The sequence below is a fragment of the Gobio gobio genome (genome assembly GCF_949357685.1).
Source record: "Gobio gobio genome assembly, chromosome: 17".
NCBI lineage: Eukaryota > Metazoa > Chordata > Actinopteri > Cypriniformes > Gobionidae > Gobio > Gobio gobio.
In genome coordinates, this window is record NC_137110.1 from 19,510,365 (window position 1) to 19,523,129 (window position 12,765).

Sequence of the window (12,765 nt, forward strand, 5' to 3'; positions counted from 1 at the left end):
AAACATTGCTTTGGAATAGTTTCGAATATAGTTGTAGGTGAGGTGACCGTAAGAGGGCGTTGTCAGACTGAAACATTTTAATTTATATCAGAACAATTAGTCTTTCACTTTTCAGGATGCACCTGAGCTCAAATTTGAGTGTCATGGCAAAGGCTGTGATTAATTATTTACATGTGAGTTTTTATTTTTAATAAATGTGCAAAGATTTCAAACAAATGTCTTTCACGTTGTAATTTTTTGGGTATTGTTTGTAGAATTTTATACACTTATACACCTTTATACACTTAATGCATTTATTCAGCAAGGATGCATTAAATTGAGCAAAAGTGACAGTACATACATGTATAATGTTACAAAAGATTACATTTAAAAAATACTGTTCTTTTGAACTTTCTATTCGTTTTACACAACTGTTTTCATGTTTTCGTTGATAATAATCATAAATGTTTCTTGAGCAGCAAATCAACATATTAGAATGATTTCTGAAGAATCATGTGACTGAAAACTGCAGCAGTGATGCTGAAAATTCAGCTTTTGCATCAGAAAAAAGTTTTTACATTTTAATAATATTTCACAATATTACTGTTTTTTTGTTTTGTTGTTGTTGTACCAATCTCTCTCTCTCACACACACACACACACACACACTTAAGTGTGTGTGTGTGTGTGTGTTATCTGGTGTAATGTGCTGAATTAAATATGTCATAAAATAATGTGTAACTTTCACAGAAGAGACAGGTTTTGGAGGAAGCTGAGCTACTGGATACTCGTATTAGTGCCCTGGAAGAAGACCTGGATGAGGTGGAGACTAGTGAAGAGGAGGATGAGGAAGAAGAGAAGGTAAAAGGGAACTCCCAATGTCTGAAAATAACTGATCATATATATCGTGAATATAATGGTTATACAACCTCTCGTGTACTGCAGCCAGAGAGAGTGCAGACACCAGAGCCACACAGAAGAAGTTACAGAGATATGGACCGGCCGCGCAGGTCTCCATCTCCACGCTACAGACGTAGCCGCTCACCCAGAAGGTTAGTGATGGGGCTAATTGTCAAATGCAGTAATTTTGATAATGTTATTCATAACTGAACGGATGAATAATTCATGTTCTGAATTGTTTTGTTTTTTTTAGACGGAGCAGATCACCTAAAAGACGAAGGTAATGAAATTACAATTCAAATATTGGCAATGCATTTTCGACTGATTGTTGGTTGGAGATTATACAGTTGAATATGTTTGTCTGATTACTTTATATATAATTTAATCAGCCCATCACCCAGACGTGATCGAGACCGGGACCGGCACCGCAGCAAAAGTCCCCGTAGACACCGCAGCAGATCCAGGGACAGAAGGCATCGCTCCAAATCTCCAGGTAAGGTCAAGCTGTTTTGCAGTATACAAAGAAAATAAGACCACACAATATGTTATTTAAAAATAATTATTGTAAATGGCAAAACTGATCATTAGGAAATATTGGTATATTTATTTCAGGTCACCACAGAAGTCACCGGCATCGCAGTCACTCCAAGTCCCCAGAAAGGTGATGCTCAATTTTAATGGTTGTCTTCATTATATATTTTTTTGTTTTTCCCCTCTTGTTTCATGCTGCATTTGTCTGTTTGTGTTCTAGTCGGTCAAAGAAGAGTCACAAGAGGAGTCGAAGAGGAAACGAGTGATCTCAGTTGTCTGTGTGAATTGTTTTTTTGTTTTTTTAATAGATATTTTTGTGCTCTGAATTATACAGAGAAACAGAGTAATTTCTGTCGTAAAAAGCTTGACCTTATTCTGTGTAAATCACCCAATTTAGTCCTTAGAGGTTTTTGATGCTGTTTTATACTTTTAATTGACATTGGCAACCATAAATGTTTTTTTTTTTTCATTCTGAATTAACTGTACTTTGTAAAATAAACATTTGATGTATTGTAGTTTCATTTTTAATGAAACAGTTTAACAGTTTAATTTCCTCTGTTATAAAAACAATGATTGAAACAATTTGTTTTCATTGTTATTAGTTTTGTGTATGATTTCAGTCTCTGAATTTGGTGAATTCTCTACAGGTACATTTGATTATGTAAGGGAATTGAACACCTAAAGCCAAGAGAAGCCTGGACATAACCACTCTTAAACTATTTTAGTGCTTTGGGAAAGAGTTCGCAAAACTGCACCTAATTTCAGGAGGGAGATTAAATATTTATTTTCTCTTGAATATAAAATTGGGTAATCAGGAAAATATAAGTCTGTATTTTCAAAGTAAAATATATGCAGAAGACCACAAAGGGTAGTTGACTATAGATTTATAAACACTTGAATGAGTTTCAGATTGATCGTAATATTATTTTTAGATGATCAGTGTCTAAAATGACATGGGATTTTTTACTCTACAGCTATGTGATGATTGGTTTAATTTTAAAGTTTTTTTTTTCTTTTTCATTTGGCAAATAGCGAATGTCAAATCTTATTTATTTATTTTTTTCCCCCATTGACACCTAAACTAGGAAAGGCAATATTTAGATGATGAAATTGTTTAAATGTTAATTTAAAAGCTCTTTCTGTTTGTTGTTACGGAGACTTTTATTTTGACGGATGTTTTTAGAGGACAGCGAACAGGAAGTAAATACGTCAACGTTATGAGAAAATATTCAAATACATTTTGATCAACCTGGATAGCTTTATAGTGGAGAAAATTTCTTATCCTATTCATACACAGTAAGTATCTGAACCCATAATATATATATAAAAAAATCTCTTGACAATCCTTGTTGTGATACACCACATGGGACGCTAGTTGACCTGATTTTGCCGAGAGAAATGCAGCAAATTCAACGTGCTCTTCGTCTTGTCATTCATTCTCACAAGTTTTACTGTCGAAGAATGGTACGTTTAACAAATGTCCGTGTGATTCATGCACTAACTAGAAAATCTGGAGCAAACTGATGTAGAATAATGGCTGGGGGTGTGCCAGTAATGAATGCGAATGACTTGACATGATTCAACCTCCCTTTATATTAAAATGCAAAGACTCAAACAAATTCTTACTATAAATGTTCTAAAAATTGCGAGCCCAAAGTATATATGCTTTCCCCAAAATTGCAGTGCAGGGTGATTTACAATATTTACATCCTGCCAGAGCTGCTGTGGAAGTCAGCTGATAAGTCAGCAGGTTACACTTCCTTTCATCCTGATCCTGAGTTTTGAGCACTGAACAGCTCGCATTCTTTCACACTGCGCTTTCTGCAGATTTTCTGTGAGTGTTTAGGCAGTGGATTGATTTATTTGTACATGGATTAAATCAAAAAGTTAATATACTAAAGTATATTCCATGCTTTCCTCTCTTTGAACAGTGTTCATATTGTATTCTTTGTTCTCTTGTCTCTGAAGGTACACAGGATGAGTATGAATGACTTTGCCGTCCTCAGCACTGGGCGAAAGATGCCTCTTGTGGGACTTGGGACATGGAAGAGTGAACCTGGACAGGTGAGTTTATTTAGTGCATCATCTCAACTGTAATCATGACAGAATTTGAAGATGTTTCAATATACTATTCACATGTATTGCTTTTTAAATGCAGAACTTCAGTAAGCATGCTGTATAAATATGTTGTCATCTGCAGGTAAAACAGGCAGTCATTTGGGCATTGCAATCTGGCTACAGGCACATTGACTGTGCTCCCATTTATGCAAACAAGCCAGAGATCGGAGAAGCTTTCCAGGAAATGATGGGGCCTGAAAAAGTAGGTCAACCATGTTGAATACAATACATATATGAAATATGCCCACACACTTTTATATAAAGGAATCATGTCTGTTTTACAACCTCTGACCTCTTTCAGGGAGTAAGGCGAGAGGATGTATTTGTGACCTCCAAACTGTGGAACACAAAACACCACCCAGATGATGTGGAGCCATCTCTATTAAAGACCTTGAAAGATTTGAAGCTGGAGTACCTGGACCTCTACCTCATCCACTGGCCATATGCCTTCCAGTAAGCACTCAGTTGTGCGGTATATACAGTATACACACACGCAAAACAATTAAAGATGATAAAAAATGTATGAATTACAAATGAAAGACTCTGTGATAGTCTACTGTTGTCTTATCTAGGGTGTCTTGTTTATTGGCAATATAAACATGTGACATTTCCTTTATCTCCTTTGGGGAATGAACTATAAAGTGCTCTTAAAGGGATAGTAAACTTTGTCATAATGTACACACCCTCATGTCATTCCAAACCTGTATGACTTTCTTTCTTCTGTGTAACACAAAAGAAGATATTTTGAAAAATGCTGGTAACCAAAAAATATAATGGAAGTCAATGGGAACTGAAAATGCTTGAATACCAGAATTCTTCAAAATATCTTCTTTTTGAAAATAATAACAGAATTTTCATTTTTGGGTGGACTATCCCAATGTCTCAGATACCAGTGTAGTGTTCCTCTTATTTTTGTCCAGACGAGGTGATACCTCTTTTCCAAGGAAGGAGGATGGAACTTTGCTGTATGATGATATAGACTACAAGCTTACATGGGCTGCTATGGAAAAACTTGTGGGAAAGGGGCTTGTCAGGGCCATTGGACTCTCGAACTTCAACAGCAGGCAGATTGATGACATCTTATCAGTTGCAAGCATCAAACCCACCGTTTTGCAGGTCAGAAGAAAATATGATGTCCTAATTTATTTAGTCTATTAAATCAGTTGGTATAGTAACAATAGTGTTTTGCAGGTGGAGTCCCATCCATACCTTGCACAGGTTGAGCTGTTGGCTCACTGCCGGGATCGGGGTTTGGTGATGACTGCCTACAGTCCGCTGGGATCTCCTGACCGAGCCTGGAAGCATCCAGAGGAGCCAGTGCTGTTGGAGGAACCAGCCATTGCTGCGCTAGCCAAGAAATACAACAAGACTCCTGCACAAATTATCATCAGGTAAATTCATGCTTTTGCACTAGTTGTGCATCATATTTCCTCACCCTTTTTTTTTACACAGTATTTCCTTATTGATATTTTGGCAGGTGGCAAACTCAACGAGGAGTTGTGTCTATCCCAAAGAGCATTACAGAGTCTCGGATCAAAGAGAATATCCAGGTTTCTGCATGTTTTTCTTGATTCTTCCTTCTCTTTGTTAATGACCATGTATTGTAAAAATGCAATGCATTTACTGGTGGTTTCTCATTTACAGGTGTTTGATTTTACTCTTGAACCTGAGGAATTGACTCAAGTGACAGCATTGCACAGAGGCTGGCGTTACATTGTGCCAACCATTACCGTAAGTTACATTACTGTAAGCCACAACATAGCACTGAATTTTACAGTAACAAAGAGGTTACTTCAAAAGGACAGAATCAAATGCAGTCTAACACTATGTATGTTTTGTATATATTTCGAAATTGAATTGAGTGTTGATGTGTCTTTTTACTTTTTGTAGGTTGATGATAAGCCTGTACCCCGGGATGCAGGACATCCTCACTACCCTTTTAATGACCCCTATTAATGCACACTTCTGCAAGATTCTGTGCCTTGACACCAATGTCCATTCACTACACTTGTGTACATATAAACACAATAAATTGTTTTGTTACATATCGAAATGTGTGCTCGTTTGTTTTTGCCAAGCATGGAATATAACTTTATGAACAATGGCTTATTTTAGATGTATTCACAATGTTTAAGGGTCAATTTTACACCAGAAACCTGTGTGGATTATTACCCCTAAAAATTTAAACAAATGTATATTTTGCTTAATGAAAATAATATATGCATATATACTGTATATGCACACGTTTAAAGTTAAATATACCCTTAATGTTATTTGTTTGCGTTTTTTAAATTATTTTAATGGCAGTTAATCAGATTCTTGTTACCACAATGCAAAAAAATAAAACTATTTGCCATTACCGCTATGTGAAATCATTACAATCAGGGCTCCCACTCATCCTGGAAAAATTAGGAAAAATGTTTCTAGCCTTGAAAAACTCAATGGAAAATGAGAGAAAACATAAATTGTCCTGGAAAAATCGGATTGTCCTGGAAAATTCTTTCTTTGTTAAAAAGAAATGCTCTTGTTCATTGAAGAACAAACGGTTTACAATTAGTCCAAAACAATTAACGCAATTAGCAGAAAGCGCTATGTTCTGAACTGCAACAGTTCACTAAACAAATGTATAAATATAATATGAATGCACTTTAACATCATTTAAGATGACTACATAAAGTGCGCTTTCCAAAAAAGAAAAGACAGTGAAGTACAATGACCGAATTCAGTAAATAATATATATTAAATTAAAACAAAATGAGAATATAAACTAGAGGTTTTAAAGACTTCTGGAATATATTACTTTAGGCCAGGGGTCTCCAAACTCGGTCCTGGAGGGCCACTGTCCTGCAGAGTTTAGTTCCAGCCCCAAATAAACACACCTGAACCAGCTAATCAGTGTCTTACTAGGCCCAAGTGAGACACTGATTAGCTGGTTCAGGTGTTTTAAAAGGGTTGGAGCTAAACTCTGCAGGACAGTGGCCCTCCAGGACCGAGTTTGGAGACTCCTGCTTTAGGCCATGAATCTGTGATCTCCTGGAAATCTCTAAAAAAAGAGTGGGAACCCTGAATTATTTATACATCATGGTAGTATTGTATGAACCATATTATATGTATGAGAATAATTGAAATTTAAATAATAATAATAATAATACATTTAGACACCCAGGCACATTACAATAAAAAAAAAAAAACACTTTGTAAAGAAAGTGTAATCATGACAATAACAATGCAAAACACTTATTGGATTGTTTAAAAAGGAACGAAAAATTACCTGTTGGTAAGGTCAGCTGAGGAGGAACTTGTTGTTATATAATATATAAATATAATAATAGAATATATAATAATAAAAAAATACTATAACTTATATTTCATTCACAACGACACTTTATAGTGTGCTTTAAGAAAGTGAAGAGTCTATTTTAATTTCAAGTTGACCTTAAGTGCAAAATATAATTTCTTATTTTTACGAGACTCACAAAATCTGGATAAAATAGACTTTTCATTAATCTTGTCCAGTGACACATAATTACTACCTTGTGCCTGTGGCTGTAGGCGGCAGCGTAATACGGTTACTTGCCCTTTAAATTCATTCTCCCGCGGTTTGTGACAGGGGTCGTAGTTCAGCGGAAGTACAGCTTGTATCCGTATTTAAAGGCGCCAACAAAGACTAATTCACGAGCAGCTTCACAAACCTGCCATTGCCACATACATCATCCTACAGTACATTGCGGTGCCGTTTATTTAACGCATTAAAATGCCCGAGGAAACAGCAGCAGCTTCAACTGCCGAAAGGTAAAGTATAATTTTCATGTTAAGTGCGTTCCCAAGCCTGGGAAGTAATCAGATAAGTTAAAGGAAGTCAAAGTGAGAGGTTTTGGCTGCTTTCGTTTGATAACAAAGCTGCGGCAGCTGTGTCCTTGTCAGGAAAAAATGTCTCGAGCTCGTGCTTCAATTTGCTTTTCTCCCGCGCCCGGACATCGTCGCACGCGACGGGATGGCATCACCGTTGATACCCGTTGCCGTGTTTGGCTGCTTTCTGTTGGCGGGAGAAGGATTAATATGAACGGTTAGCTTGTTTATACATCCTAAATCGGGAAATTCCCGCTTTGTTCACGCACAGTCGTGAATGGCCCGTCAGTGAGCTTGACGCTGCAATGAAATGGCTGCACGCGCGCTAGCGTTAAGTTTGAAAGGTGGCGGTAACGACATAAAATGACACTGTCAATTGCCCACTTTGATTATTATGCTAACATTAAACGGGGGCGGTAAATGCCATTCATGTCCGCGTGTAGACGTTAGCTCTCGGTCGATAAAATACCAGTCGTAGCATCACGCTAACTTTGGACCTCCGCACGTGAACTTTTTTGTTGTTGTTGTTCCAACCTCAGTGCAGTTTAACTCCTGTTAGAAACATTTCTTAAGACGAAACTGTACTTTTTAATAGTTGTATGACTTATTGTGTTTGACTTTGCAGTATGCAGGAGAAACCTTGCTCCTCAAGCGCTGCAGACAGGTGAGTTGCGATCTGGAATTGTTAATTTTATCAAATTGCTAATTTCAATTAAGTAATGATTGCGGTTCGTTACACTAATATTCGTGAACTTTGCAGCTCCGTCGATGTTACTGAGGAAGCAAAGAAGCTGATTGGCACAGGCAACCGGCACTTGGTGATGGGTGATGTTGTGTCTGCAGTCAGTGTGTTCCAGGAGGCTTGTGCCATGCTGTAAGTAGTGAAGGGAGAATGCATTAACTGTGGATAGAGAATGTGTCCTCCGTTCAAAGTGTACCAGATATGTTTATTTTTTATATTACATTAATGGTGTGAACACCTTTTCATTCCTCCCCTGAAGAGCTGAAAAGTATGGAGACACTGCAGATGAATGTGGGGAAGCTTTTTTCTTGTGTGGGAAGGCCCTTCTGGAGCTTGCCAGGTATTTGAATTAATTTAGGATTTAATGGTTTTGTTTTAAGTTGACTTTATAATAAAATAAAAAATCTTTCTCTAGGATGGAGAATACAGTGCTCGGTAATGCTTTAGAGGGAGTCCCAGAAGAATCCTCTGAAGAGGGCGAGAAACAAAATGATTCTAAGATTGAAAGTGCTGACAACTTGGATGGTTTGTATTTAAAGAGCTTTGTTTGCTGGCTAAAACTGACTTTTGTTTTTGTGATACATGCTCAAGGCCTATCACATCTGTGAAAAGGTTGTTTCCAAAGAACCTCCAAGGACAGTTGACAGTCTTCTGTTCAAGCCAACATATACTGACAGAATAAAAAGCAATTGAAAATTTGATTATTCCAATTTAAAGGGTATGTTAGCTTTAACCTAGAAATTTCCCTCCGTATGTGCTATGATTCAGAGGAAACCAGAGATGAGCTTCGAGCACAGGTTTATGATGCCATGTCAGAGGACAACAAAACTCAGTCAGAGGTAGAAACCGAGGTGGGGAAAGGTGAGCAGAAGGAAGTTGACGTGCCAAAGGAAGCAGATGCAGCATCCCCTAAAACTGAGAAACCAGCTGAAGATGAGGCAAAACCTGCTGAAAATGAGAAGCCTGCTGAAGACAAGGCAAAACCTGCTGAAAATGAAGAGGGATCTGCTGAAAATGATGAGAAGCCTGCTGAAGACAAGGCAAAACCTGCTGAAAATGAAGAGAGATCTGCTGAACATGATGAGAAGCCTGCTGAAGACAAGGCAAAACCTGCTGAAAATGAGAAGCCTGCTGAAAAAGATGTCAAGTCAAACGATGTGGATGAAGGTGCTTCTAAAAAGGAAGATATTGATGTGTCAAACGGAGTGACCGGAAAGGATGAAAACAATGAAGAGGGGAAAAATGAAGATGCTGAAGAACCCATGGAAGAGGATGGTGGAGGTAGTGAAGCATGGTAGTCTGGGGAGCACACGTTTTGAGTATTTAATGACTTTCACCTGGTGAATCTACTTTTAAATGTTCGTGGATCCACTGAATATTTAGATTAAGCTGCAGTGCTACTGATGGTGTGCATGGTGATGGGTTTCACATGAAATTATTGTCTTTAAGTTCACTTTTCTGTTTCAGATGACGATGATGAGGATGACGACGATGAGGATGCTGAGGGTGACACAAAGGATAAGGTTTGTGTGTATATATATCTATCATCCCCTCCACTCTTCATTGAATTACTGGGCTATTTGTGTCCTTGTGCTTTTAGGAAAGTGAGGAGGATGAAGTTGGAAACCTGCAGTTGGCCTGGGAGATGCTTGAGGTTGCAAAGGTGATTTATAAAAGGTAAGCCTCTACCTCTAGTGAGTGCTTGCATTTGCTCAAGCTCCTTTCAAAACATTGTTTTTTTCTTTCCTGTTTGTAGAAAAGACGACAAAGAAGATCAGCTAATGGCAGCACAAATTTACCTAAAACTTGGAGAAGTTGGAGCTGAATCAGGTGTGTATGTAGAGAGTAGCTGCCTATCCTTTTAAGGACCCTTTTGGATGCCACCATTTAAAATTGAAAAATTACACTTGGTTCATCTTTCACTAAGTCTCTCCATTTTGATTCATGTAGGAAACTACAGCCAGTCTCTGGATGACTTCAATGAGTGTTTAACCTTGCAGCTGAAACACCTTCCCTCTCATAGTCGTCTTTTGGCTGAGACTCATTACCAGTTGGGCACAACTTACAGCTACACAGCCCAGTACAGCCAAGCCATCGAGCACTTCTCTAACTCTATCAAAGTCATCGAGAGCCGTCTAGGTAGTTTTTTTTTTTTTTTTGGTAATTGACATGAACAAGTGTGGTACACTTAATTGATTACCACATCTCTATTCCTCCAGCTATGCTTCAGAAGATGATAGACAAGGCGGAAGGTGCTGAGGCAGCAAAGGAGGAGAAGAACGAGCTTGAGGAGTTGAAACAGTTACTGCCAGAAATTACTGAGAAGATTGAAGATGCCAAGGAGAGCCAGAGGACGGCTGCTGCAGCTTCTGAGGCCATCCATCAGACCCTTGTGAGTTGCTTCATGCACTTGCGTTATTGCCCTAATGCATATTCATTGCTTTGTCATGGCTGATCTTAGTTTCTGAAGATTAAATCCAATATCGGCTTGTATTATACACTGCCAAGTACTGATAATTTAACTTGTCCAATAATCATTGATACTGATATCATGCATCCCTGATGTTGCTATTGGTATGGGGGAAGAGCGAAAATCAAGTGGGGAATGTGGATTTTCCAGGATGCTGTTTAAAAAATGGCTGAAGTTAGAGGTACTGTATAGTTTGGAACTTTTGTGTTTTTTACAGGCAGGAGCATCTACTTCATCTGCTTTCCCAGCTGAAAATGGTGGTCCATCTTCATCTACTGCAAGTCAGGTGTGTTGATGTGCATGGATATTTCTTTAAAAGTAAGCGGAGTACCTGTATTACTATGCCGTACCCACATTGGACCACATGGGGGTGATTTCAGACCAACTTTTTTTTTTTTTTTTAATTTAAAGAGATGGTGTTTAGTGCTGTCAAATTAAAAGCTGATTCTGACACTTATTGGCCAGTGCTGATAACTTGAATGCCAAATATCAGTTGACCACTATTGCCTGTTTTATTTCAGATTCCTGTTAGGCCAGCCGACGGTGCATCTTCCTCTAAATCTGCATCTGATATTTCTCACCTTGTCCGCAAAAAGGTTAGCATCTCTCCATTGAAATTTGACTTAACATTTTGCAGTAGAAGTGGGAAAACTAGCATGCTTAAAGTGCATTACAACTGGATTGCATGAGGGTAGTGTGCCCCTGAAGGAACATCTGCACTGCTACCTTAGCTGATTGCAATTTATACATGCTGGATCATGAGCTGAATTTGCCAACTAGATGAGATTTGGTGTTGCTCGGTGCTTTTGTGGTAACTGTGCTTCAATATTGTGGCTTGGCATATTGTAGTTCTGGCGTGGTGTTGAAGTGGCCATGTGTGCTTGAGTAGCATGTAGAGAATAGGTGTTTAGCACAAAAAATAAAGTACGTGTTCTGTCCTGCTTTGTTCCTGCACAGAGGAAACCAGACGAGGAGAGTCCAAAAAAGGACAGTGATGCTAAAAAGACAAAACAGGAGACCTCAGTTAATGGCAGCGGTGACTCCGCCCACAACGGCAATGGAGTCCAGGAGAAAATGGAGCAGGAGGCGAGTTGATAGGCTTGCTGTTTCCTCTAATAGGGTCACAGGGCTTGACAATAAGGACCGTTTGATGGCCCGGGGCCATCATGAGATGCTCTGGACAGAAACTGTCTGTGCTGCAGAAGTTGCAATTTTCCTTGCCTATTTTTATATCAAGTAATTTAAGCCATTTTTGTTGTAGATGCGAAAGAACTGTTCCGAACTCAAACAGTCTAATGGTTTGTCTGTGTGCACAATCAATGCGAGTTCTCTTTTGCATCTTGTGCACTGCCCTTGACTGGCTATTGTAGCATTGAGAGTCTGTGTAGGTTTAATAAAGTGACTATGCAGTGTTCATTGTACGCTGATTACATAGAATTTCTGTAGCATGCTCTACAGTTTCTAACCTGAATACTACCTACCTGGAGAAAATTTAAAGCACTTCATCTCATTTATATTATGCTATTGCTTGTAACTGGCTATTGGTACGATTTTACTTTATTTTTTTAAACTTATTTAAGTAGGCTTGTTTTTGCTGTGGTATCAAGATTGTAATTGTGAAGTTTCTTAAACTAAAATGGTGTCACAACCTTGTTAGAATACAAGGTTCCAAGAGTCAAACAACTTATGGACTAATTCATCTGGGTGCATACTTGCATGTACACATACTAGTGAAGTCCTGTGTCTGAGTGGGTTCTTTTGCATTAATGTGTCTTGGGTTTTATCCTTTGTCCGACATGAATTTAGTACCTAAATTCTTTTTATTCTGCTGGTGTATTAATGTTTTTCATTTTTCTCTTGTAGCCGGCCAATTCTTCCTCTGTGGAGACCTCAGCATGATGGACATCCTCTGACCACTTGCCTTCCAACCAGCAGAGCATGCCTGCTTCATACTCTCCCATGAACAACTTTTGTCTCTGTTCTGTAAATAACCAGTTCTTTGTCCAATTTTTGTATAATTGTAGTTAACTTTCAATAAAGGATATTTGCATATGTGAACACGTGGGCGCTTAATACTTTACCCTCTTTTTTAAAGTTCAACCAGAGGTCCAATGGATTCATAACCTAATTGGGCAACTCCTCAACAGACACATTATAATGGCTATAAGGTTTTTTTT

General features: G+C 38.3%; 3 protein-coding genes across 5 annotated transcripts in view; all 3 read left to right on the forward strand.

Annotated features, from left to right (window-relative positions):
* Window positions 1-1,995, forward strand: part of prpf38a (pre-mRNA processing factor 38A) — a 4,567-nt gene extending 2,572 nt beyond the window's left edge. The window contains exons 5-10 of the mRNA XM_079841283.1: window positions 729-839; window positions 924-1,030; window positions 1,132-1,158; window positions 1,268-1,371; window positions 1,491-1,539; window positions 1,630-1,995. Of these exons, the coding sequence (XP_079697409.1) occupies window positions 729-839; window positions 924-1,030; window positions 1,132-1,158; window positions 1,268-1,371; window positions 1,491-1,539; window positions 1,630-1,675 (444 nt within the window). The 3' untranslated portion in view covers window positions 1,676-1,995. The remainder of the gene's footprint in view (window positions 1-728; window positions 840-923; window positions 1,031-1,131; window positions 1,159-1,267; window positions 1,372-1,490; window positions 1,540-1,629) is intronic.
* Window positions 1,996-2,590: 595 nt separating this feature from the next.
* akr1a1b (aldo-keto reductase family 1, member A1b (aldehyde reductase)) lies at window positions 2,591-5,577 on the forward strand. 3 transcript variants are annotated; one of them, XM_079840652.1, is made up of 9 exons: window positions 2,591-2,705; window positions 3,378-3,473; window positions 3,610-3,729; window positions 3,829-3,980; window positions 4,448-4,643; window positions 4,719-4,918; window positions 5,005-5,077; window positions 5,172-5,258; window positions 5,418-5,577. In XM_079840652.1, the coding sequence occupies exons 2-9, from the start codon at window positions 3,387-3,389 to the stop codon at window positions 5,481-5,483; spliced, it is 981 nt and encodes a 326-aa protein (XP_079696778.1). In that variant the 5' UTR covers window positions 2,591-2,705; window positions 3,378-3,386; the 3' UTR covers window positions 5,484-5,577. The 3 variants fall into 3 exon arrangements, with proteins under 3 accessions (XP_079696778.1, XP_079696777.1, XP_079696779.1); XM_079840651.1 differs by lacking the exon at window positions 2,591-2,705 and adding an exon at window positions 2,771-2,873; XM_079840653.1 differs by lacking the exon at window positions 2,591-2,705 and adding an exon at window positions 3,166-3,243.
* A 1,565-nt stretch (window positions 5,578-7,142) lies between these two features.
* On the forward strand, window positions 7,143-12,644 carry nasp (nuclear autoantigenic sperm protein (histone-binding)). The gene is made up of 15 exons (XM_079840324.1): window positions 7,143-7,319; window positions 8,002-8,040; window positions 8,137-8,250; window positions 8,378-8,458; window positions 8,534-8,643; window positions 8,887-9,399; window positions 9,586-9,641; window positions 9,719-9,795; window positions 9,875-9,948; window positions 10,069-10,257; window positions 10,338-10,510; window positions 10,806-10,874; window positions 11,110-11,184; window positions 11,546-11,674; window positions 12,452-12,644. The coding sequence occupies exons 1-15, from the start codon at window positions 7,282-7,284 to the stop codon at window positions 12,485-12,487; spliced, it is 1,773 nt and encodes a 590-aa protein (XP_079696450.1). The 5' UTR covers window positions 7,143-7,281; the 3' UTR covers window positions 12,488-12,644.
* Window positions 12,645-12,765: the final 121 nt, after the last annotated feature.